The following is a 26,467-nucleotide window of genomic DNA, read 5'->3' as shown; positions in this document are numbered from 1 at the left end:
CTAGTCCATAGTTTTGTCTCTAATGAAAAAACACTTCCATTTATTTGCGTCTGTCTTATCTTTCTCTTTGGATGATAAGTCCTTTAAGATCTGTGAGTGTTTGTTTCTCCTACTCTATTGAGTTTTTGCTAGCAGTAGATACACACTACAGTATGTCAATTTTTAGTAACCAAAGAGGGAGTTAATTCACAGCCCAACTGCTACTCCAGTCCCAGTATTGGACACTATTCTGCATTTCTGAATTAGTAAACCAAATTACTATTGCTATTCCTTCAACCTTTTGAGCATTTCTTTATTATAGGAACACACTTGATGTGAAACATAATACTTTTGTTAGAAAATTCAAAACTTAAAAACATAACTTTAAATATCTACTGTATTATTTTCATTATATAGTTTTTGAGGTCCAGTCCATTGAGATTTACTTGTAATGCTAAAAATTACAAGTAAGCAAAATGTTAACTTATTTTTCTAGGAAATGTTCTTAAGCCATTAAAAAGGAATCAAATTCCAAAATCAAATTATTTTCAAATCACATAAAACCACCAAAGATGATATAAGTAACATAGAGTTTTATTTTGGTTATTTAATACTAAGGGGAAAAACATACCTCACCCCTTGCAGGCTGATCTTCATAAGAGAGAGAAGGAGCTGAGTCTGGAGAAGGAGCAGAATAAGCGTCTGTGGGATCGGGACACCGGCAACAGCATCACCATTGACCACCTGAGGCGGGAGCTGGACGACAGGAACATGGAGGTGCAGCGCCTAGAAGCCCTCCTCAAGGCCATGAAGAGCGAGTGTCAGGGCCAGATGGAACGGCAGGTCAGGCAGGACACGGGGAGGCTTCCCCAAGTGGTCTCTTGGGGGGGGGGTGATGTATTTTATGTCTTCTTGGTAAGCTTTTAAAAGAAAATAAAAACATATATGGGCCTAAAATCTCTCTAAAGCAGAGCTGTGGATTCTATGAGCAGTTATAAAAACCTGTTATTTCAATATTTTTGACCACTTATTAAATTTAAAATGTTAAGCTTTTTCTCATTTTTGTACTTTGTTGAGTAGTGAAACTCCCATCCAGTTGCCTTTTTAACCTAGAATTTGGTACACTAATAATTGCTTATTTCAGAAAAGTATCAAACCATAGGGAGACCTTAGGAACAGTAGGGTTGAAGGTTTCCAAGAGATGTTTCTTTGGTTTTGTTTTTACTTTTCCCCAAGTGGATTGAGACTGATCTATGCACAAGATGGGTGCACTCCATTTCAGCACACCAGCAGGAAATGTGGGACGCTGTTAACAGCAGTGGCCCTTCAACACTGGAAGGACATGGTTCCATTGTCACTTACTGCCATAGAGACAGAAAAAGCATCCCACAAAAAACTAAGCTTCCCAAATGTGAAAGCAAACTAAAAGGACCAGTCTTGACTTAGACCCAGGCAAAGCTATTTTCCTATTCTCTGGCCCCACCTGGGAAAGAAGAAAGATGAAAGAAGTAATTGGAATTCAGAATCTTACTCTCTTCCTAACAAGGACCAGAGAATGTGAATGTATGTTGGATAAAAGCCATTACTCGCTGTTCCCTAAGAGGTAGAATTAAGGAGCAGATTGGTGGGAAATAGAGAGAAAGGGCAGTTATCTACAATCCTACCACACTTCCCCCTATAGCCAGTGTTATCTTAATTTAAATTGGTACGGAAAACATCCTCAGAGGAATCTTCATAAGATCCCAACACCATTTTGGAGGAACATTATTCTTTAATTAAGGCCTCTCCACGTTGGTCTAATTAACACGTCTTTGGTCTATATGGAGGTCTGACAGCAAAACCATTTGAGTTGGTCTAAGTAGTTATTATCTGATGAATAATTTCATGTTTTTTATGTTATATCTCTTGAGGTTGCTGCTACCTACCTGCCCAAATCCATGAAATTCTTTTTTCTTTAACAATCAGATGGCAGCAATTCAGGGAAAGAATGAAAGCCTAGAAAAAGTGTCCTCCTTGACTGCTCAGCTTGAATCCACCAAAGAGATGCTCCGCAAAGTAGTAGAAGAGTTGACAGCCAAGAAAATGACCCTGGAGAGCTCAGAGAGGACCGTATCGGATTTGACAGCTTCCCTCCAGGATAAAGAGAGAGCAATCGAGGCCACCAATGCGGAGATCACAAAGCTCCGTTCCCGGGTAGACTTGAAATTGCAGGAGCTGCAGCACCTGAAAAATGAAGGGGATCACCTCAGAAACGTGCAGACAGAATGTGAGGCCCTCAAGCTCCAGATGGCCGAAAAGGACAAGGTGATCGAGATTTTGCGACAACAGATTGAAAACATGACGCAGTTGGTGGGCCAGCACGGACGAACTGCTGGTGCCATGCAAGTAGAAAAAGCTCAGCTTGAGAAAGAGATTAATGATAGGAGACTGGAACTACAGGAATTTAAGGTCTGTAGTTTTTTGGGGGGTTTTTGTGATTTAGCTTCTGAAATATCTTTTCCCCATGAATAAAATTATAGCTGAATTTACTGAAAAGGGTTTTCGTAAAGACAATCTGTGGGCACTCTGAAATTGTTTGAAAGTATTTGTCTCTGTGCATATGTATGTTTTTTGTGAGAAAGGATCCATACTTTGATTAGATTCCAAAAGGAGTGGCCCAGCAATGGTTCAGAACTACCCATACAAAAGAGAAAAAATCAGAAAATCCACAGCTTCTTCATGAAGCCTTTCCTGATCCTATAGTTTAAAGATTTTCTTCCTCTTCAGACCTAAATTTAACCACATCTCTCACCACTCAGTAACTGACAAACACTGGACTGTTTACTGAATCTTGGCTTCTGTATCTGTAAAACAAAACAAAACCCAAAACAAAACAACAACAAAAAACCAGCAACCTTATTGGGTTACTTGAGGCTTAAATGAGAAATTTTATATCAAGCACTTAGCTTAGTTCCTGGCCTGTAGAAGATGTTGAGAAAGTATTAGCTCCCTTCCCCTGTTCCATTCTCCATCTAAATCTTATCTCATTTTATGTGCGCCCATTATAATGTGGATCCCATTCTGTATTGCACTGTGTGTGTGTTTAAATAGCAGTGTCTTCCCTTCCCTATGAGACTGCAGGCTTTTTCAAGCAGGGCACGCATCTTATCTTTGTATCCCTGTCCCGTGTCTTTGTTCCTTTCATCCAGTAGATGCTCAGTAAATAGTTATCCAAATTTAAAACTATTGAGTGAATTTTTTAAAAATTTTATTTCCTATGCTTTATGTTACCTGTATCTCTTCCTTGGTAACTAATAGGATTCAAGTCACATACAATTTATTTTTTCTTTCAGTGTTACTGAGTTGTAATTGACATATAGCACTATGTAAGTTTAAGGTCTACAACATAATGACTTGACTTACATTTATTGTGCAATGATTACCATAATAAGTTTAGATAACATCTGTCATCTCATAGATACAAAAACAAGGAAAGAAAATAATGTTTTTCTCCTTGTGCTGAGAACTTTTAGGATCTACTCTCTTAGCAACTTTCAAATACACCATACAGCAGTGTAAACTATAGTTACCATGATGTATATTGTGCCCTAGTACTCATTTATCCTATAACTGGAAGTTTGTACCTTTAGACCACCTTTACCCAATTCCCCCATCCCCTGCCTCTGATAACCACAAATCTCACATAGATGCCTGAGTTTTCTCATTCTAAAAATAGGGCTAACTATAGATTATTAACTATCTTATGGAGATATACAAGTTCATTGCATAAAAAATCTAGAATTTTCTAGTGTTAAATTTTTACTTAATTATATTGTAAGAATTTTTTTTTTTTAATATATCTTTATTGATTTCAGAGAGAGGAAAGGAGAGAGATAGAGAGATAGAAACATCAATGATGAGAGAGTCATTGATCGAGCCCACAACCCAGGCATGTGCCCTGACCGGGAATCGAACCCTGATCGCCTGGATCCTAGGTCATTGCCCCACCGCTGAGCCATGCCCGGCCGGGCTATTGTAAGAATTTTTTAATGGTCAAATGTGCCATAAGAGAGACTTTTAAAGACATCTTAATGGCCAACTGTTACAATGAAAATTTTAGAATAGATTTGCAGAACAGGAAAAAAGATGATTGTTCCACCTTCTTATAAAGAAAAAGAGATGAATTTCTAGTATTGTTAATAGTGCAAACAAATGGAAGAATCCTATTAAGTCTTACACTCTAAAAAGATAAGTCAATTTAATCTTTACAGAAACCTTATGAGGTGGGTACATTATTATTCCATTTTACAAATGAGGAAACTGAGACATGGAGACATTAAATATCTTGCCTGTGAGCAACACTGCTTGGGATTTGATCCTAGGTAGTATATGAGTGAATATTATAGACAGACCTCAGAGACCACAGACCTCCAGACCACAACGTGAAGTATCACAATGAAGCAAGTTGTAATCTTTTTGCTGGTGGAGGGTCTTATCTTCAATTTGTAAAAAACACAACCTCTGTGAAGCACAATAAAGCAAAATGCAATAAGATGAGGTAGGCCTGATTATATTTAAGCCAACAGGTCTTAATTTGAAGGGACAATCTGATGACCAAGAGAGTAAGTTTAAAAAAAAATTAAGTGTAAGCACAGAAAAAAATACACCTATACCTGGATCAATATTTGGAGAATTATACACCAAACAGTAGAAATTCTTTTGGGAAAAAAAGCTTTTTTTCAAATTGCACTTGTTTGGAAGCATCTGGCTCTGTCCACTTCAAATATAATGTGAACCACATATATAATTTAAAAATTTCTGGTAGACACGTAAAAAGAAACAGGTAAAATTAATAACACATTTTACTTAACTCAATGTACCCAAAATACAGTGATATTTTTATATGCAATTAGTATAACAAATTGAGATATTTTACATTTTTAAGAACATAAAGCCTTTGAAATCTGGTGTATTTTACACTTATAGCACATCTCCACTTAAATCAGCCACATTTCAAGTACACGATAGTCACATGTAGCCACAACTATATGCTGAATTGACATCTAAAGTTAAAAGAAAGGTAAAATATTGCTTTCGTTTTCCCACTTACTCTACTGATACTTTATAATAAAATACAAATTTAATATCCTGGGAAACAGTGAAAAGACATTTATATAGATATAGAAAGGATATTAAAACAACATGTTATAACTATATATGTAATAATTTTTATATCTTACTCTACCCATTGTATTTATCACTATATTTAGATTTTAAAAGATAAAAAAGATGCAAAGATCCGAGAACTCGAGGCCAGAGTGAGCGACCTGGAGCTGGAGAAGGTGAAGCTGGTGAATGCCGGCTCTGAGCGGCTCCGTGCAGTGAAGGACATCAAGCAGGAGAGAGATCAGTTATTAAATGAGGTGAAAGCTAGTAGGAATGATTTAAACAGTCTCACAGGTATGTCACTTCAGTTCAAATTCTGCTAAACAAAATAGCTCTGTCAGTGAAGTCCAATGCAGACACTAGCGCTATTGCAAAAGAATAGTTCCTCAGCCACATGACAAACATGGATAAGTTATGCTGCCCCGGTGGAGGTATTTCATCGCCTGGAACCCTGATACTTCTTCTTGAAGAGCTTCCATGTCTTGCACTTACTAACTGCTTGTTAGTCAGCCCTCAGAGCCCATGACATTCTTCACTGAGTTTCCAAGAGAAGGGTAAGGGAAGTGGAAACCTGGAGTTGAGGTTTAATGATAAAGCAACATGTAAACAGACTTATGCAAATTTCTTGAAAGGAAGCATCCAAGGCCTTAAATTTTAAAAGTGAAGCATTTCTTATTCACAGTGAATATGGGAAGGCATCATTTGCTTCACACACACCACACACACACACGCAGTCAGTGGTTCCTGAGTGTTTACTAAGCCAGATACTGAGATAGGTCCTAGAAATGCAACAGTGAGGCTCCCAGGTAGCAGGTAGCCAGACTCTACAGAGTGGGTTACAGTACAGTGGATGAGGCACAGTGGATGTGTGCTGTGTGCAGATGCAGGAGAGGGTAGAGAATCAGCCGCCTACAGCAGGTGTCATCGGTACTAGGTTTGAAGGGGGGAAAGGACTTTGGCAGGTGAAAAAGAGGTGGAAGGGCAGTCCAGACAGAACAGTATGGGCAAAACCATGAAAGCATGAAGTAACATGATGTGACCTCAGATGTATTTGTTGGAGTAAAAGTGTGAGGGAATGAGGGCTGAGAAGTGAGGCAGAATAGATAGGTAGAGCCAGACAATGTGGAGCCAGCAAAACACACTAAGTGAGAGATTGTTGTCATCAGTTTCCCTTTTAGAAGAAGAGTGTCAACAGATAAAATAGAGAAAGGCAGGACTTAAAGGACAGAGGCCAACCATTTAAAGAGGATTTTGCAGGGTCCCTGGGAAATATGATGAGAACTTGAGCTAAGGCAGTGGTAGCAAGAATGAGAGGGGAAGGAAGAATTCAGAATATTTTTGGAGATTGAATCAACAGTACTTAGTGATTGGAGGGGTTGGGTATGGGTTTCGGGTTTTAAGTTGGAATTATTGGAAAAACAATGATACCAACAACCGAGAGAGGGAAACTGGAAGGAGGGGCAGGTTTGAGGGCAGGAGGGGCGAGATGCAGTCAGTAGGAGACAGTTGGTTTGGGTGGCACCAGGGCATCCGTGTGGAAATGCCTGGTTAGACAGAGATCTCACCAACGAGGCCTTGGCTCTGCCTGTTCCCTGTGTATGTGAATTATCATATATAAATACATAAATGTAAATGGAGTTGAGTGTGTGTGTTCTTGCACGTGAATGATGAATGCATGCCAGGTATTTTGATAGTTACTGGAGATAAAAAGTCAGATAAGACACATGATAGCCTCAGGGTACTTATCCGGTGATGGAGATCTGCCTCCCACAGACGATGTTTAAATCCATTGTAGTGGACAGGATAATCCAAGAAAAAGGTTTAAGATTAAATAGGTGTGATCAGTGACACAGACTGGAAAAAGCGGTGCCTGGTAAGTGGGTAGAGGAGGAGGACCCAGAGTCAGATCCCTGGAAATGTGTATATACGTACATCTAATTTCTGTAACAAATGACAGTGTAACTAAATGAAGTCTCTTCCAGCTCTAAAATTCTGTGATCATTAATCACAAATAAAATATATTTTATAACAATGGGATAGAAAAAAGTAACTATTACTGATTATCATGTTGTACAGAAGACTACGAAGTCTTAAAAAGGAATTTTCGAAACAAAAGTGAAGAAATGGAAACTACTACAAATAAGCTGAAAATGCAGTTAAAATCTGCACAGTCTGAACTAGAACAAACAAGAAATACATTAAAGTCAATGGAAGGATCTGATGGTCATGGTATGCTTTATTAGATTTTGTTTGTTTGTTTTGTTTTATTATAGTAATTGCTAAGGATAGACTGAGATGTGGCCCAGAAAGCTGATAACAGAAAGACTTTTGTTTTTAAATTCATCTTTATTGTTGAAAATATTACAGCCTGGCCGGGCATGGCTCAGCGCTTAAGCATCGACCTAGGATCCAGGAGATCAAGGTTTGATTCCCGGTCAGGGCACATGCCCAGGTTGCAGGCTTGATCCCCAGTTGGAGGTGCGCAGGAGGCAGCCGATCAATGATGACTCTCTCATCATTGATGTTTCTATCTCTTTTTCTCTCTCTCTGAAATCAGTAAAGATATATTTTTTAAAAAAGAAAAAAGAAAATATTACAGATGTCCCCTTTTTTTGTCATAACCCTTTCCACCCCCACCCACTCCCTGCCCCAGGCCTTCACCACACTATTGTCTGTGTCCATGGGTTATACATATATGCATATAAATTCTTTGGTTAATCTCTCCCCACCCACCCACCCACCTCCACCTTCCCTCTGAGATTTGTCAGTCTGTTCCATGCTTCTATGTCACAGAATCTATTTTGTTCATCAATTTATTATGTTCTTTAGATTCCATATATGATTGAGATTATGTGATATTTGTCTTTCTCTGCCTGGCTTATTTCGCTTAGCATAATATCCTCCAGGTCCATCCATACCGTCCCAAAGGGTATGAGACCCTTCTTCTTTACAGCTGCATAGTATTCCATGGTGTGAATGCCCCACAGCTTTCTCCCCCACTCAGCTACTGATGGGCACTTGGGCTGTTTCCAGATCTTAGCTAATGTAAACTGTGCTGCTATGAACATAGGGGAGCATATATTCTTTCTGATTAGTGTTGCAAGATTCTTAGGATATATTCCTAGAAGTGGGATCACTGGGTCAAATGGCAGCTCCATTTTTAATTTTTTGAGGAACCTCCATACTGTTTTCCACAGTAGCTGCACCAGTCTGCATTCCCACCAGCAGTGTATTAGGGTTTCCCTTTCCCCACACCCTCGCCAGCACATGTCATTTGTTGATGCAGCCATTCTGACAGGTGTGAAGTGATACCTCATTGTGGTTTTAATTTGCATCTCTCTGATGATTAGCGATGTTGACCATTTTTTTCATGTCTCTTGGCCATCTGTATGTCTTCTTTGGAGAAGTATCTATTCAGGTCCTTTGCCCATTTTTTAATAGGATTGTTTATCTTCCTCTTGGTAAATGTAAGTCATGAAACCATAAAAACCCTGGAAGAAAACGTAGGCAGTAAAGTCACTGATATCTCACATAGTGGAATTTTCACCGATACATCTCCTAGGGCAAGAGAAACAGGAAAAAATAAACAAATGGGACTACATCAAACTAAAAAGCTTCTGCACAGCAAAGAAAACATCCTCAAAATACAAAAGAACCCCACAGTATGAGAGAACATATTTGCCAAGGATACATCTGATAAGGGGCTAATTTCCAAAGTGTGTGTTTGTTTTTAATTCCACTGATCTAGATTTATTAAAAACACAAACCTGCTATCTCTTCACAGTGCCACTAGATGTGAAAGAAATATAGCAGTAAGTATCTTTACTGGGTGTTACATAGCAGTACTACTCAGGGTTTTTTGGAGGAGTGGGGAGAATTGCCATGTGCTTAGTTTAATCCCTCAAGTATCTGAATCTTTCCCTGTAGTTATTTCAGACAGACTTCCATGTTTGTAAATGCCAATTAATTATGTCTAAGGATGTGTTGATATAAATGCAAGTTACTGATCATTTTCATTCAACCCCTTATTTTTCACGTGTTCATTATCTACATAAATTATATATCTGTGTCTAATTTTCAGTTCCTGGGAAGGAGCCCTGGGAATTGAACTACTAGGATGAGGGTCCCTTCATACCACTTAAACCTGTTCCCTTTTTACCTTGCTGCCCATATTAATTCAGAGAGAGAAGGTTATTCACTATTTCATATTATTCCTATTTTTCATATGGCTGTATTAGCTGACTATAAGACTAAGTATTTAAGTAAAGTCTACATTTTTCCATTTCTCGACATTTTTTAATGTCAAAAGATTGGTCGTTGTGCTTGCTGCAGCGACACATATAATAGAATTGAACAATGCAGAGGAGGTTACCATGGCGCCTGCGCAAAGACAGCGCACAGATGTTTGAATTGTTCCATATTTTTGTGGTTCCCTGAAGTTTGGCTCTTTCTCTGCTGGTTCACACCAAGAAAATAGTGATGTCTGGGGAGGCCACTCAGGAGGCCCATTTGGGGTCTGTCCCCTCCCCCCAGAGTCCCTGCCTCAGGTCCCTCCAGGCATCTCCACAACTGCCTCATTCATATTACAACTATTAAATTAACTAGGTAATCTTGTATTTGTATTCAGATGTTTATTTTCATTGATTAAAATGATCTTAAAGTAGAAAAGATTTATATGAGAAAATTACCTTTGAAAGCCAGCCATGATCCACTTAATCAGACCAGAATTCTTTATAGTGGTGAACCAATGATTTCAGGCTTTTTATCTATTAGTCTATCAATATGCTGTGCCTCTGTTTACCCAGTTTTTGACAGTTTAGCTATAGAACTATATCTCATTAGCAAGTTTGTTTTTAAAGAATGATACCTTTTCCTTTTTCTTTTTAACCTATAAGCTCTAACTGGACCTGACTCAAAGCAGTAGCATTTTCAAACCTGTCTCCTCAGCTGACTATAAGAAACAACATAGGGTCCCTGAGTTGAATTTCCAAGCAAGTAGGAGCTTTATATAAATTTTCAATAGCCTGCCATGTCTTAAGTATTCAGTGACAATTACCTGTACAGAACATTCTCATCCTGTCACTAGTTTTACCAAAAAAATCACATATCTGCTTATGCTGCCAATTCAACTATTGAAAGAGTAATGAATTCCAAGCACAAAACAATAACCATGAGAATAAAAGTTGAATGGTTTGTGATATCACTGGACTCTTTTAAAAGATCACTAATCGTAGATATCTTATGTGGTATTTGAAATACGAGTTTCTAGAGAAATTTTAGTAAAAATGCTACACACTTCTATTATATAACTATATTTTTATGTATATATTTCCTATGTGTATTAAGTATTAATTTGGTCAGTATTATTACCATTGGCGATATGGCAAGTTACAATGGCCAATGAAATTAATACAAGTAACACAGAAATCACAAAACACATATCATTTATATATATATAGCTTAAAACTTCCGAGTAATTGCTGAAAATTGTTGTATCCCAATATTGTGAAATCCAAAGGTGTTTTTCCATGATCACTCTCTTGAAACTATTCAGGTGCCTTGGAGAATCTTACGTGTCATCTTCCCATAATGTTTAACCATCACATTTTAATGGCCTCTCAAAATTTATAAACTTAAAAACTAAGGCACATTATACTTCCTTTTTTTCCAGCTATGAAAGTGGCAATGGGAATGCAAAAGCAAATCACAGCTAAAAGAGGTCAGATAGATGCCCTTCAGAGCAAGATACAATTTTTGGAAGAGGCAATGACAAATTCAAATAAGGTAAGTTCCTGTCGTGGGGTGGGGAAACCAATACGTTCACTCATGAATGCACTAGGAAACAGAATAAGAGAGAGCAGAGATTAAAAAGCACAGTGGAGAAAAGAGAAGAGGTTATTTCTGACCGAGAAAACGAGGAAAAGGTTCCTAAAGGACATTTGAGCCGGATCTCAAAAGAGCTAGTTAAATGCAGGAAGTGGGCAAACGTGAGAGAGACATTCCTGATAGAGACAGGGAATGATTATAAACAAAGCAGTTTCTCTATAATGTGGCATGTGTTCCTAAAATTACTGTGGTATACAAAATTGTGCAATAAAAACCACAGGGTTTATGGAAACAATGGGATGAGGAACACTACACTAACAGATTTCATCAGTGACACACACACACAAAAGGAACCTAACGAAAATGGGAGCACAGTACTACACGTGTTCAGTGGTTCGGAAATATATAAATACTTCAGCAGCTATGCCCCCTTACCTTAAAAAACACCAGAAGTTTCCTTGTGGAAGTGTGTTGAAGGGCTGCAGCTTGTGAATTGCTACGAAGGGGTAGAAGGTGGCTTTTATATAACGCCAGCTGTGCTTGGATGTGACTCATAATACAAAGTAAATTGAGGAGCTGAAAAATAGTTGAACAGTGTATGTATGCTTTTTGTATATTCCTATGCAGCTTTGTTTAGCTGGGTGCAGTTTCCTGCATTGACTAATATTTCTCATAAATGAAACTTCACATAAGTAAAAGTGATATTTGTACCCTAGCCGTTTTACTCAGTGGTTAGAGCCTTGGCCTGCGGACTGAAGGGTCCCAGGTTCGATTCTGGCCAAGGGCACATACCTTGGTTGCAGACTCTATCCCTGGCCCCAGTCGGGTCATGTGTGGGAAGCAACCAATAGATGTGTCTCTCTCAAGTAGATGTTTCTCTTTCAAATCAATGTTTCTCTCTCTCTCCTTCCACTCTCTTCTGAAAAGTAATGGAAAAAATATTCTCAGGTGAGGATTAACGAAGAAAAAAAAAGAAAGAAATTTGTGTTATGCCCAAATGTCCCCTGATAATATCACACTTTGGAACAAATTTGCATTTTTCCCCATCATTTAAATTATTAAAATTTTATTTTATTTAAAACATTTTAGAAGGGTAAGAGAGAAAAATAAACTCTAAGAATTTTAGGTCTGGATGAGCCCAGAGATGTCTCCTAGGACAAGTTTGCATTTTTAAAGGAAGAGTTAGAACTGACTGTAATGGAGGTGAGACTACAAAGAGCAAATAATAAGTGCAACTCAAGTAATTGCTTTCCCCACACCCAAAATGAGCTGCTGAAATACCTGTTTAGAATGAGGCTAAATATTAACAAATACGTATATACTTCTTTGTTCTTTACCATTTGTTTTCTCCCTTTTTTTCCTCATCCTGAATTTTTCTTTTTTCATCCATTATTTGCCTGTTTGGAACCTAAAGCAGTGCTTTTGCTTATCCTCCCTGAGGGCACTTAGGACATTAAGAGTACTGCCTGCTGTCACCAAGATGCCTGCCCTCACTAAAGGAAGGTATTCATCAGAGCTCAGTGGCATTCCCTTCTAAAGGAAAGGTGGCAGTTTGTAAAATAAATCCCCCTTTCTTTCTGAAACCTTTTCTGCCTAACTAACCAGAAAAGGAATAATTATTTGCATCCAAAATGTGTATTACAGTGGTGATACTACCTTGTTTACATTAAACATTTTCTCTATGAAAAAGATATTTAAAGAAATATAGACTCAATAAGTTGAAGTCTGTGTTTTAACTTGACTACTATGCATTTCTTTTTGTCTACCTATTCCATCATGTTTTTTAAAGGAATGAACTAATTTTTTTTTTTTTTAAATATATCTTCATTGACTTCAGAGAGAGGAAAGGAGAGTGAGAGAGAGAGATAGAAACATCAATGATGAGAGAGCCATTGATCAGCTGCAGCCCGCAACCCGCGCATGTGCCCTGACCAGGAATCGAACCCTGATCGCCTGGATCCTAGGTTGATGCTCAGCCGCTGAGCCATGCCCGGCTGGGCGGAATGAACTAATTTTAATGAAATTTTTGTTGAATCCCAAAGACTTTCTATAAGTATATCAGTAAGCTCATTCTCATTATTGGCCCATAAGTGTCTTGAGGGCGGAGCTGTATGACCCATTTCTTTTTATGTTGGAGGGACTGCTGGCATTTGTGAAATGAATATTCAACCTTGAAACAAAATAGAAACTCATAAAACTTTCAAATAAATGCATCTTCTTTAAATGTCTTCTGTCATTTTAAACAAGTTTCAAAAAAATTTGGTGTATGATCACTCATTCTCTAATTACCATACACTTTCTTTTTATGACAACATAAGGATTTACTAAGCCTAGGAAAAATAATAATACCAGTAGTGATAAAAATGAGACAGTACATGGGAACATCATTCTAGCAGCTCCTAACTCTAACTCAGAAGCAATTAAATGGCCTATGAATTAAACTGTATTCAGATCTTTATATAAGTTTTATATTTTCATCACATCTCAGCATCTACATCAGTATATTATTGCTGCTATCTTTCTCCTCTTAATTGTAGGAAAAGCATTTTCTAAAAGAAGAAAAGAATAAATTAAGCCAGGAGTTGAGTACTGTTGCAACAGAGAAAAACAAGATTGCTGGAGAACTAGAAGTCCTGAGATCTCAGGAACGTCGTTTGAAAGAAAAGGTTGCAAATATGGAAGTTGCTCTTGATAAGGTAGTTATTAACTAAATATATAAAGTTTTCATCTACTAAATAGCTATTAACTAAGCAGAATTATTCTGAATGAAAACTCCATGTTGGTAGGAACCAAATCTGTATTATAGCTCAATCACCTAGCACACTGAAAAACCGTCCTATAGAGAAGACTATTCTGAGCTTTAAGAATACAGTTATAGAGTGACTCAGCAATCTTATCTGGAGACACATTGGTTGTGGGGGCATTGCACCAACCACAAGGAACAACATTTCATGGACAACTGAAATTGGCATTCAAGAGCAAGGCTCCTGCCTTCAAGTTCAAGATGGTGGAGTAGGAAGATCCTGAGCTCACCTTCTCTCACTGGCATCAAAACTACAACTACTTATAGGACAGCTATCTCTGAGAATAACCTGAAGACTACCAGAACAGATTTTCTACAATTATGGATATAAAGAAAAAGCTACATTGAAACGGGTAGGAGGAGTAGAGACTAAATCTAGTCAGGACCTACCCTATCTCCCACTGCCCTTGAGGTGACTCACATGAGGGAGAAATATCACAACTAGGGAGGTCATCCCCCAAAAGAATGAGGAGCCTGAGCCCTAGCCTGAGTGACCTGCACCAGAAAGAGGAGCCCCCTTAACATCTGGCTTTGAAAACCAGCAGGGCTTACATCTAGAAGAACCAAAGGGCTATAGGAAGTCCAGGTTGCTCTCTTTCTGATTCCCAGCACAGAGGCAACAGTTTGAAAAGCACCTAGGTCATATGTGAAGGTGATACATTGACTAATTTTAGGGTGTGTGCTGGAGGGACAGGGATATTTTGGAACTTTCTCCTGAGTCAGAGGTGCTGGCAGGCACCATTTTTCCCCCTTTCTTTAACCTAGCTGGTATGACACTGGCAGGTGCCATTTCTGACACTCTCCATTGACCTTACTAACACTCTTCACCCCACCCTGGGGTTTCCCTGAGGACCCACCCAAGATAGCACCCCTCCAAAACAGCTCCTGCCCTGACACACCCAGTGGGAAACTGTAGTTAGCACCAGCACACAGCAGTGTCTCTGCAATAGCATGGTTGGGCCTCGCAGCCCACCACACCAAAGGCTTGCCCATACATCACTGATCCCACAACAGTTGTGGCCAGGCCTCAAAGTCAGTGGTCCCAAGAGTAGCCTCTCCTGCCAATGTGTCCATAGAAATTGTGGTCCAACCACAATAGGAGGCCACACTAGTCTACCCAGGGAACATCTCTGGAGCACCTGGCTCTGGTTACAAGGGGGATTCCACCACTTAGCCCCACCAGACACCTTCTAAATAAGGTCACTTTTTCAAGACCAGGAGATTTAGCTGACCCACCTAATACATAGAAACAGACAGACAAAATAAGAAAAGAATGTTACAAACAAACAATCCACAGGACAAAACCCCAGAAAAAGAACAAACTGAGGTAAGCTGTCTACTAGATAAAGAGTTCAAAGTAATAGTCACAAAGATGCTCATCAAACTCTGCAGACAAGTGGATAAACTCAGTTAGAACTTCAAAAAAGACATAAAAATTATAAAAAGTACCTATCAGAACTGAAGATTATAACAAATGAAAGATACACTGGAGGGAATCAGAAGAATGGATCAGCTGTCAGGAAGACAGGATAATGGAAATCACCCAATTGGAAGATCAAAAAGAGAAAGTAATTTAAAAGAATGAGAATAACATAAGGGACCTTTGGGACAACATCAGCCATAATGGCATTCAAATCATAGGGGTTCCAGAAGGAGAAAAGAGAAAAAGGGACAGAAAACTTATTGGAAGAAATAATGGCTGAAAACTTCCCTAATCTGGTAAAGAAAATGGTCATCCAAGTCCAGGAAGCACAGACAGTCCCAAAGAAGATGAACTCATAGAGACTTAAACCAAGACACATTAACTTTTAACAATTTAATTATAGAGAGAGAATCTTAAAAGCAGCAAGAGAAAAACAACTAGTTACATACAAGGGAATGTTCATAAGATCATCAGCTGACTTTTCAACAGAAATTTTGCAGGCCAGAAGGGAGTGGCATGATATATTCAACATGATGAAAGAAGAAAACCTAGAGCCAAGAATACTCTACGCAGCAAGGTTATCATTCAGAATTGAAGGAGAGAACAAGATTAAAAGCTTTTGCACAGCAAAAGAAACCATCAGTAAAATGAAAAGGGAACCCACTGAATGGGGAAAACATATTTGTCAATGATACATCTGATAATGGGTTAATTTCCAAAATATATAAAGAACGTATACAACTCACCACCAGGAAGACAGACAATCCAATTAAAAAATGGGCAAAGGACCTGAATATACACTTCTCCAAAGAGGACATAGAGATGGCCAGCAGACATATGGAAAAATGCTTAATGCCACTAATCACAGAGAAATGCAAATTAAAACTACCATGAGATATCACAGACCTGTCAGAATGGCTACCATCAATAAATCAACAAACAACAAGTGAGGATGTGGAGAAAAGAGGACCCTCATGCACTGCTGCTGGGAATGCAGACTGGTTCAACCACTGTGGAAACAGCATGGAGATTCCTCAAAAAATTGAAAATGAGACTGCCTTTTGACTCAGGGATCCCACTTCTGGGAATATATACTAAGAAACACAAAACACTAATTTGAAAAAATATTTGCACACCTATGTTTATTGCAGCATTATTTACAATAGCCAAGATCTGGAAAGAGCCCTAGTGCCCATCAGTAGATGAGTGGATAAAAAAAGCTGTGGTACATTTACACAATGGAATGCTACACAGCTTTAAAAAGAAGAAAATCTTACCTTTTGCAACAGCATGGATGGACCTGGAGAATATTATGCTAAGTAAAATAAGCCAGTCAGAGAAAGACAAATACCATATGATCTTACTTATATGTGGAATCTAATGAGTAAAATAAACTGGCAAAACCAGAGGCATGGATACAAGGAACAGACTGACAGTGTGAGAGGGGAAGGGCATTGGGAAGAACGGCATTGGGGGACTGGATGAGAGAAGATCCAATTAGCCAAACATCATATATGCATAACACAGACACAACAGTGTGGTGATAGCCAGAGGGAAAAGGGGGGGGGGCTCTGGGGAGGTGGGCAAAAGTGAGGTTTATGGGGACAGAAAGAGACTTTGTTTGAGGTGATGAACACACAATGCAGTATGCAGATGATGTTTTATTGAGTTGTACACTTGAAACCTGTATAGTTTTGTGAACAATGTCATACCAATAAATTCAATTTAAAAAAAAATTTTATCCAGACAAGCAAAAGCTAAAGGAGCTTATAACCCCTAAACTGGCATTACAAGAAATGTTAAAGGGAATTCTTTAAAGTGAAAAAGAAAAGGCAAAAACTAGAAATAAGAAAATACATGGAAGAAAAACATCCCACTCATAAAAGTGAACATATAGGAAAGATAGTAGACCAACCATTTTAAAATCTAGTATGAAAACAAAATGGCAATAAGTACATACCTATCAATGATTACTTTAAATGTAAATTGACTGAGTACTCAGTTAAAAAACATTGGGTGACTGAATGGATAAAAAACAGAACACTTACATATGATGCCTATATGAGACTCCAGATTAAAAGACAGACAGACTGAAAGTAAAGGGATGGAAAAAGATATTTCATGAAAATGGAAACAAAAAAGAAAAGCTGGGATAAGAATGCTTATATCAGACAAAACAGACTTTAAAACAAAGGCTATAACAAGAGACAAAGAAGGACCCAGTAATTCTACTTCGGGGCATTTATCTGAAGAAACAGAACACTAGTTTGTAAAGATACATGCACCCCTATGTTCACTGCAACATTATTTACAATGGCCAAGATATGGAAGCAACCTGGGTGTTCATCAATAGATGAGTGGATAAAGGAGTGGGTATGTTACTCAGCTATGAAAAAGAATGAAATCTTGCCATTTGCAACAACATACATAGACCTAGAGGGTATGATGTTAAGTGAAATAAGTCAGAGACAAATACTATATAATTTCACTTATGCATGGAATCTAAAAAAGTAAATGAACAAATGAACAAACAAAACCAACAGACTCGTAGATACAGCAAAACTGATAGTTGCTAGAGGGTATGGGCTAAAAGGTACAAACTTATAACAGACCTACAGTTATAACATGAATAAGTCACAGGGATGTAAAGTACAGCATAGGGAATACAGTCAATAATATCACAGTAACTTTGTACGGTGACGGATAGTGGAGTTTTTATGGTGATCACTTAGTAAGGTGTATAAATGTGAAATCTCACTATGTTGTACACCTGAAACTAATATAATATTATATGTCAACTATACTTTAGTTAAAAAGATCTTCACATTCCAGGGGGAAAAAAGGATACAGTTATAATGTGTACCTTTTACAAAATTATCTGTTCCAGGCTAGCACAGTCACAGGAGATGTAAGCTATAAGATGTAAGATGCTCCTTAGAGGACTGAATAAATAACAGTGTCTCCAATCTAACCACCAAAGAATTACTTGAACACTAAGTAGAAGACAGTCTGTTAATAATATCAATAAAATGATAACACAATGCTAATATCTGGCACTTTGTGGGGTCCAGAAGGTGGAGGTAGAAAATACAGCTTAAAGAATGAGAAGGATCGATGACACTGTATTTGTCATTACCATTTATTATGAAGGAATGTAATCATTTTCTTGTCACCTGAAAACACTGGAATGCCAAAAATTTACCCAAACCAGCCCTTGATTCTTAAAAAATCAAAGCCTTCTTTCATGGGTAGATAAAATGATGTGATCTTTTTATCTGTGCCAATTTTGATCTTGAAACATGATACATTGACTTTGCCACTTTTGATCTGAAAGCATGGCGCACTGACTCAATGATTTCAGTCGTGGTTATTTTTCTGTAAATTTTTTACATTTGCTCATTTTCTCTGTAGTGCACTCATTCTTCTGAGTGCCCTCCACATGCTAAATGCTATAGGTGCTGGGATACAGAGGGGAGAGACATGGCCTCCAGTGCTCTCTGTTGACTGGATAAAGCAGATAGCAAGATGAATACCGTGTGTTAAGAGGGGGGAGTCCTTGAAGAGGTGGCAACTCTGTGTTTATAGATTGATAAAATACAGTTGCGTGAAGTGGAGGGTAAATCTCATGTGGTTGCTTAATTGTAGGCATCTTTGCAGTTTGCAGAATGCCAAGATATAATACAACGCCAGGAGCAAGAATCCGTGCGCTTGAAGCTTCAGCACACTTTGGACGTAAAAGTAAGGTCTTTTTCTTTTTCATCATAAATAGTGGGATGAGCAAAGTAATGCTTTTGTTTGATATACTTATATTTTATTACCTTAGATACATCCCAGTGTACTTTCAACATTCTCTGATACTAGCAATTATAAAATCTGTACAAACTTTGTTACATGCGCCCCTGTTTATGTATAGTGTTAAATTGAAGCACCATGCTTAAACTCATAATAAGGGGGGGAAACACAAAAGTGCCTGCCTTGGCAATACCTGAGGGAAGAGTTTGCATGCAAAGGCCCAAAGTGCAAGTATGTTTGGCCTGTTTGGAGAATAACAAAAATGATGTAATCTGCATGCCAAAAACTTGTGTTCTTTAAAAACAGTACATTTTCCACTGAAATATATGTCTATTTTCTAAGTATATTTTAAAGTTGCAGGCATACTTGACAGGCTCAGTAATGGATACTTTCACAGCTAGAGCACTCCTGTTGTAGAGGATTTTCGCAGTAGTACGCCAGCACCAGCATGGAGTCTTTGGCAAAATTTGGGAACCAGTGTAGTGGCATAGTGTGCTGGGTGTGTTTTCATGTCTGGAATGCTTTTATCAACCAGAAGTGTGAAGGCATCTTCCTAAGCACATGCTTAGTCTTCAAAGGGTAACTTAGGCACCCAGAATCATCTTGTTTAAGATGATTGGTTTATGTTTGCAAAAATACGTTTTGACAGTTATTTTGCTCACATCTGTGTTGTTTTCCAGGAACTTCAGGGCCCTGGATACACCTCAAATTCTTCTGTGAAACCACGCCTTCTGCAGTCCTCTGCTGCCCGTTCTCACTCTAATATACCATCTTCCCAGTCTACGGCCAGCTTCCTGTCTCATGTGAGGACTGGTCCTACAATCCATGATGCAAATGACAGAATATATAGAGAATTTTAGACTGAGAAGAATTTCCTTTAAAAAAAATTTATCTTTAGTTATGGCATTTTTAATTGTTAGATTTTAGATTTATGTAGACCAGATGAATGAAAATGTTTTCTTCACTATTTAATGTTTTCTCTGGGGAAAACAAACATGAAGTATTCAGTGGGTTCAATGTTAACAATAACTCTTAAAGTAAATTATTTAATAGCCATCTGTTCAAACCTTTCCATCACAAGCATTTCCAGGTTACAAAGCAAATGCTGAGATAGCAATAATAAGCATTTTTGAAAATGCCAAAGGCAAATTACTGGTGTATCTAATACTCTGCCAAGGTGAAAATGACTCAAGAACTGTATGTGAACTTACTCATAATCATAAAATATTCGGAATTTTGGAAATATTTTCGTATAACCTTTTATACTTTTCAAGCTCGGGGAAAATATGTGCAATGTAAAATTTAGATATATTTCTTCTTAAAAAATATATTTATAGAAGCACTAACTCCCTGCAACCTGTATTCAGCTCCAACTCTAAACAAGTAAGACTTATTTCATAAGTCACCCATGAAAATCAATTTCATTAATTAACAGTATTATTGTATGTACAGCAACAGGATCACCAGTGACCTTCCAGTTGTTCTACCTGTGCCATTTAAATGGACATAGCACTGTGAAATGCTGAAATGGATTCCTCTCACACACTTAAGATGTGTGTACTGAAAAACAAGCAATCACACAATAAATAATAGGATAGTCTATCAAACAATAGAATAATTTTTTTTGAGAGAAGGGGAGAGAGAGAAACATCAGTGTGAGAGCAAACCATCGATCAGCTGCCTCTGGGAATCAACAGGCAGCCTTATGGTACATGGGACTATGCCCAACCAACTGAGCCACACCAGACAGGGCTAGAATAATATTAATATTAGAGGGTAAGCATATTCTTCTCTCTGGAGACTAAACTTGAGATGGACAGAGGAAGGGCAGGAGACTGCTGCTTTTTGTTTTAAGTGTTGTAAAATCATTTTACCTTTAAAACCAAGTACATGCTATACTGATAAAAATTAATAAACCCCCCTCTCCAAAAAAAACCTCTGCAAGTCAAATAACAGCAACGAAGAACATTTCACCAGGAGTCATTTGGACCCAAGATGTGACTCTCACTACTTTGTGTGACCTTGGAAAGCCAGTTAAATATGTTATACCTTGCTCTTTCCATCTCTAATGAGGAGTCTGGACTAGAAGATCTCTAGGGCCATCTAGAAAAATCAGCTCTGAAATTCCATGACTTTTCATTCATTATCCTAAAACCAAAGTGGTAGATTTTGCCTAGCTGTTTAATATATAGACTCTACTTGATTATAAAGAATTTCACCTATCACTGAAAAAGTATCAGTCATAAATATATTAAATTAAAATTTTAATAGTTCTAACAGCAAAAATAAACTATATTTTCTAAATGGACTGTCAGGCATGTTTTATACAATTAATTTCTTCTCTTAATTAAAATTATAGTATATACTTTTACACAATAAAAGTAACATACATTCTTTGTTTTGTTCATTGGTATCTCTGTCTCAAGTGCCTAGAACAGTATCTAGCATGTAATAGGTACTCAATGCCTATAGTATTCTGTATACTGTGTCTTTTAAAACCCTCCATATTTTGCTCTTGTCTGGATTGGTTGCTTCTCCGCTAGCTGCATGGTAGGCTTCTGGATTCCCTTCTACCTTTTTGTCTGGGTTTTTTGTTTGTTTGGTTGGTCATTTTTTGTGTGTGTTTTTTAGGTTTAATTCCCTTCTTGGTTTATTTCTTTCTTTTGGTTGAGCATATAATGCAGTGACTTCCTGTGAAAAGGTGAATTCTTTGTTTTAAAACTTTGTATGTCTGAAAAATACCTTTATTCTTCACTTAGATTTGATGGTCAAAGTTTTATTGCTGTTATGCCATTTTGGTTCCAGAGTCTTTACCCCTGGGATTCATTTCAGATGATTTATACTGGGCGAGGGGTTCTTTTTTTCTTCGTTGGGTTGGGTACTTAGCAGATTCCCATTTTCTGTTTTTCTCAGAAATTTTCTTGTATCATTTATTTGATCACTTTCTTCTTTCATTTCCTCAATTATTTCTTGGAATTTCTATTTGTCGCCTGTTAGAACTCACTTTAATTTTTACTCCGTTTTTCATCTCATCTTTTATTTCCACTTTTTGGGAAATTTCTTCAACTCTTATCTTCCAAAAACTATTGAAATTTTTTTCTGAATATATATTGTTTTAATTTCTGGGATCCCTTTTTGTTTTAAATCTTCTCCATATATAGTTTTATATAATTCTTTCATGGATATGATGTTTTCTCATTTCTGTTTCAGAATATTAACTTCAGTTTTTCATTACTTTCTTCTCTCACCTGAATTATTGCTGTTTCTTCAAATTCATTTTTTTCTGTTCTGTTCTGATGTCTGTCCTTCACATTAGAGACTTTTCTTCAGTGTTTGGTGATCACTGGCTGGCCTTTCATATTTAAGATTGAGGCCCTAAAAGCTGATAAAAAGCTCTTTGAAAGTTGACAGGAGTTGTCAAATAGTAGATGGTTAGGTATTACTTTTTTATTGAGAAACCCAAAAATTATCTATAGGATTTCTTTTTTCCCTTGGTCCTGTCAATTCCGCTAAGGAGGGATTCTCTTAGTACTGACTGGTAGATATAAACCCGTCTGCCGGGCTTCTGGGAGGTGGGTGGGTCAGGGCATGTGGGGTTTCCGTCTACTCTGCGACCTCCCTTAATGCTCACATTTTCAGTTTGCAGCCTCCTTCCTGCTATGCCAGATACTCCTTTGGAGCTTAAAGTCCTTTGGTTCAACCTCACCCAGAGATGAAGCCTCTGGATTCACTTAGGGGGAAAAATGAGCAGTTACCTGATTCTATGGGGGAATGTTAGGGATTCTAACAGCTTCTCCCATGGACTGTTAGCCAGTCCTCCTATGTTGCTGCTCTCCCTTCCCTTGGCCTTCAGGAATACGTGAGACCTCCCTTCCTAGCCTTTCTAGAATCCTTCATGCAGAGCAGGTTGCCTCTTGTTGTGCTGGTACTTTAAGTTTTATTTGTTCTGCTAAGTCAGTGATGGAATTATCCACTTGCTTTCCATTCCCCCAAATTTTGTTATCATTACTCATCTAATATTATCTCTCCTTTTCCTCTTTATCTTGTTAATGTCTTTAGTCACTTTAGTGGGGCTTTAGATAGAGCAGAAATAAACACCAAACTTATGTTTAGAAGCAGAATATTACCGTTTGCATTGTCCTGCACTGTCCCTTCATATTTCTTCTTCCTTTTAGTCTTCTTGTTCTGTGATTCTAATAACAGCTGAGATTTACTGAGCAAAGTACTTTCTGTATATTGTCTAACTTATTCCTCACAACTGCCCACAGGAGTAAGTGCTGATTATTCTGCCTATTTTACAGAAGAAACTTGGCTCTTGGAGCAGCTGAGTGACTTACAGAGTTCACACACCAAAAACATAGCTGTTCCAAGATTTAGCTAAGACAGCCTGAGTGAGCCTGTGTTTTTAACCACTATATAGTGCTGCTTCTCTGTACTCCCCTGCCGAATGCTGTTTATAAAAAATGGTTTAAATAACTGATGATATAAAAAGATACTATATCTGACTAATACTGTATTTCATTTGGTTTTGGAGAATGAGGATTGTTCCATTTTAGAGCCTCAAAGACTTCTAAAATTATTCAAATGATTCCCCTTGTGTTATAAGTGAGAAAATAGGAAAACCAGAAAAATTATATTATGTGATTTACATAATAAATCACAAACACCTGGATATGTTTGTATGTATTATGGTATGTATGTGTGTGTATATATATACACACATACACACACACAAATACACATGTAATTGGTAGCTTGACATCAAAGTATTTTATATTACTGTTTCAGACAAAAGTTATTCTAGCACATAAAAAGAGACTGTTTCCAGGACAATATAATCAGTTTATTTCTATATCAGATTCTGTACAGATACACTGGATTTCGTACTAGCTGGGCTTGATCTTTGTCACTGAAGTACCATGATATGGGCAAGAATTTTAACAACACTTTATAACTTTTGTTTCCTGCTCACTCAATCCTAATATACAGTATAAATAATAGATATACATTCTTAAAAGTATATTTACATCCCATTTTTATTATAGTCTCCTAACAGGAATACAAGTATGAGAGATGGAGTTAATCATTCTCAAAATAGAATAATCCAATTCAAACTGAATGAGATCAAGCTTTTATTTTTAGCTTTTACATTTATCTTCTATCTTTGGAGAATGGAGATGGGACCAGTTGAGAAGCACACATTCTCCCTAGACGTTTCTTATTTCACATCATAACTCATAAATTTGTCTGTAATATGACTCAAGGCCATTAGAATAGTATGTGGAGATGAAGGTGTACTAAAGATCTAATTTAGGAGTTACTTTGGAACCAAATCTAACATAAAATGTAACAGGAATCTAATCAAATCACAGAATAAACCTTAAGTTTAACAGCAACAGTATAAGCTTATATTCTTACCTTGAAACCTAAAGTTTGTAGAAGTTTTAACCTGAAAATGTGTGTCCTCTAGAAATAGCCTTAATGGGTGCTCTAAGGGTCATAGGGTTGGGCTGAGGGAGAGCAGGAGTCTTTGATGGTCTCCAGTAACTTTAGGAAGAGCTTATGCTTAGTTATTTCGTTACCAGCCAGGCAAGAGTCATATATAAAGAATGTTTTCTAATTGTTCATTTTCTAACTATTTTCTAATTTTAAAAAGTATATTTTGCTTGTATTATAAATCAAAATATGTCACATATAAATTAAATAGTAAAGTATTAAAAATGAATCAATAAAAGTATTACAAGATATACAAACATTAAAAGGAAAGATTGATAATTTTGACTAAATAAAGCTTAAATCACAAAACCACCATGTACAAAATTTAAAAGGAATCACAAACTAGAAAAATATTTCCAATAAGTAAAGAGTTAATATCACCCTGGCCAGGTGGTTCGGCTGGTTGGAGCATCCTCCCCATACACCAAAAGGTTGCAGGTTCGATTCCTGGTCAGGGCACATACCTAGGTTTTGGGTTTGATCCCCAGGGTTGCCTCCCCGGAGGCAACCAATCAATGTTTCTTTCTCTTTCTCTCTGTCTCTGTCTCTGTCTCTGTCTCTGTGTGTCTCTCTCCTCCTTCTTCCCTCTCTAAAATAAATTTTTAAAAAATTAGTTCAGCCCTAAAAAGAAATATTGAAATTATTTTGCCTGAATGTAGTTGTTAAGATTTAATGACATTATCTGATGTTCATACTGCACTGTTTAAATTAAAAAATAAAAAAGGTTTAAAAGTAGATGTATATAGTTGACTCCCGTGTGTATATTCTAATTTATAAATATGTGTGCATATATTTATAAATTAGATATTGCACTATATTGATGATTGGTTATTATTGATTATCCCTGACTAGCAAGATTTCCGGTGGTTTTTGTTTTCTTCTTCTCCATGATTTCTATATACCAGTTGAATTAATTTTATAATAAATAATAGCATACAAATCTGGGGGAAAACCGAAATGTCTTTGTTTTGTAAATTGTTCTATTTCAGCACTCTATGAAGCCTAAGGAGGATCCAACAAGGGACCTGAAACAGCTTCTGCAGGAGCTGAGAAGCGTGATCAACGAGGAGCCCGCCGTGCCTCTGGGCAAGACGGAGGAAGGCGGGAGAACACCGTCCCTGGGGGCCGCCTATGGGTGTGTAAGACTGAGTGTCCTTCAGAGCGGGAAAGCTGCTGTCCCAGTGCTTTGCCAGCAAGTTGTCTGTGTGTTACGGCTCTAGGACAGTGATTTTCAACCTGTGCGCCGCACGAACTTTTAAAACATGCAATACCTGACTGTTTAGCCAGGGGCACTGACCTCTTTTCCCTTAGATTGTCAAATATAACAATGACAACAGCCAACACAATAGCCGTTTGGTGTGAGTGAATCAAAATTATACCTATTTTTTGTCAGATCAGCAAAAAGCATTATATATTTTTTGGTGTGCTTCAAAATTTTAGTAATTAGTTTATGTGTGGATGAGATGAAAAAGGTTGAAAATCACTGCTCTAGGAGGTTGAGGTTTAAATAACTTTGAAAGGTATCTGACATTACCAGGGATAGCAATATGAAAGTGGGGGAGTTAAGCAAAAGTAAAATAACTTGACAGCAAGAGAAAATAGTACAGTTATTCTGTTCAGAAAGCAGGGTGAGGTGTTACCCAAAGTTACATTTCTATATAAATTTATAGTTCCCAACAGATTTCACATCCATAATCTTACTTGATTATCACAATTATTTGAGACAAGACAGGGCAGGATTTATTTATCCCATTTTACAAATGAGAAAAATACGCATTTCAAAAGGTTGACTTGCCTACAACCACATAGGTGAAGCTAAAGCCAGAACCTTGGGAACTACAGAACTGCCCGAGTGTAAGCTAATAGGAAAGGCCCTGGCTCTCTAGGTATTCATGCCAATGACCTATATGAAGTTAATGAAAATGCAGACCCAAAAAGGATTCAACCAGTTTATGAGCCTTTCTTATACATACCTACAGAAATCAATGAGATGTTCATATTCT

At 37.5% G+C, this 26,467-nt stretch overlaps 1 protein-coding gene across 17 annotated transcripts in view; it reads left to right on the top strand.

Moving 5' to 3' along the window:
* The window catches only part of CCDC158 (coiled-coil domain containing 158), a 68,680-nt gene that overhangs the window by 32,002 nt on the left and 10,211 nt on the right, over positions 1–26,467 (top strand). For 13 of the 17 annotated variants that reach the window (XM_081148894.1, XM_081148889.1, XM_081148888.1 and 10 more), the window contains 9 exons: positions 625–822; positions 1,945–2,427; positions 5,229–5,418; positions 7,201–7,353; positions 10,796–10,908; positions 13,488–13,646; positions 18,822–18,914; positions 19,649–19,771; positions 25,454–25,599. In XM_081148894.1, coding sequence (XP_081005020.1) covers positions 625–822; positions 1,945–2,427; positions 5,229–5,418; positions 7,201–7,353; positions 10,796–10,908; positions 13,488–13,646; positions 18,822–18,914; positions 19,649–19,771; positions 25,454–25,599 — 1,658 coding nt within the window. Of the gene's footprint in view, positions 1–624; positions 823–1,944; positions 2,428–5,228; positions 5,419–7,200; positions 7,354–10,795; positions 10,909–13,487; positions 13,647–18,821; positions 18,915–19,648; positions 19,772–25,453; positions 25,600–26,467 lie in introns of those variants that run through there. The other 4 variants (XM_081148896.1, XM_081148898.1, XM_081148891.1 and 1 more) reach the window with 3 other exon arrangements.

This window comes from Miniopterus schreibersii, assembly GCF_964146895.1.
Source record: "Miniopterus schreibersii genome assembly, chromosome: 1".
NCBI lineage: Eukaryota > Metazoa > Chordata > Mammalia > Chiroptera > Miniopteridae > Miniopterus > Miniopterus schreibersii.
Note: the sequence above shows the minus strand (reverse complement) of the source record. Positions and strands in the feature narration are given on the sequence as shown.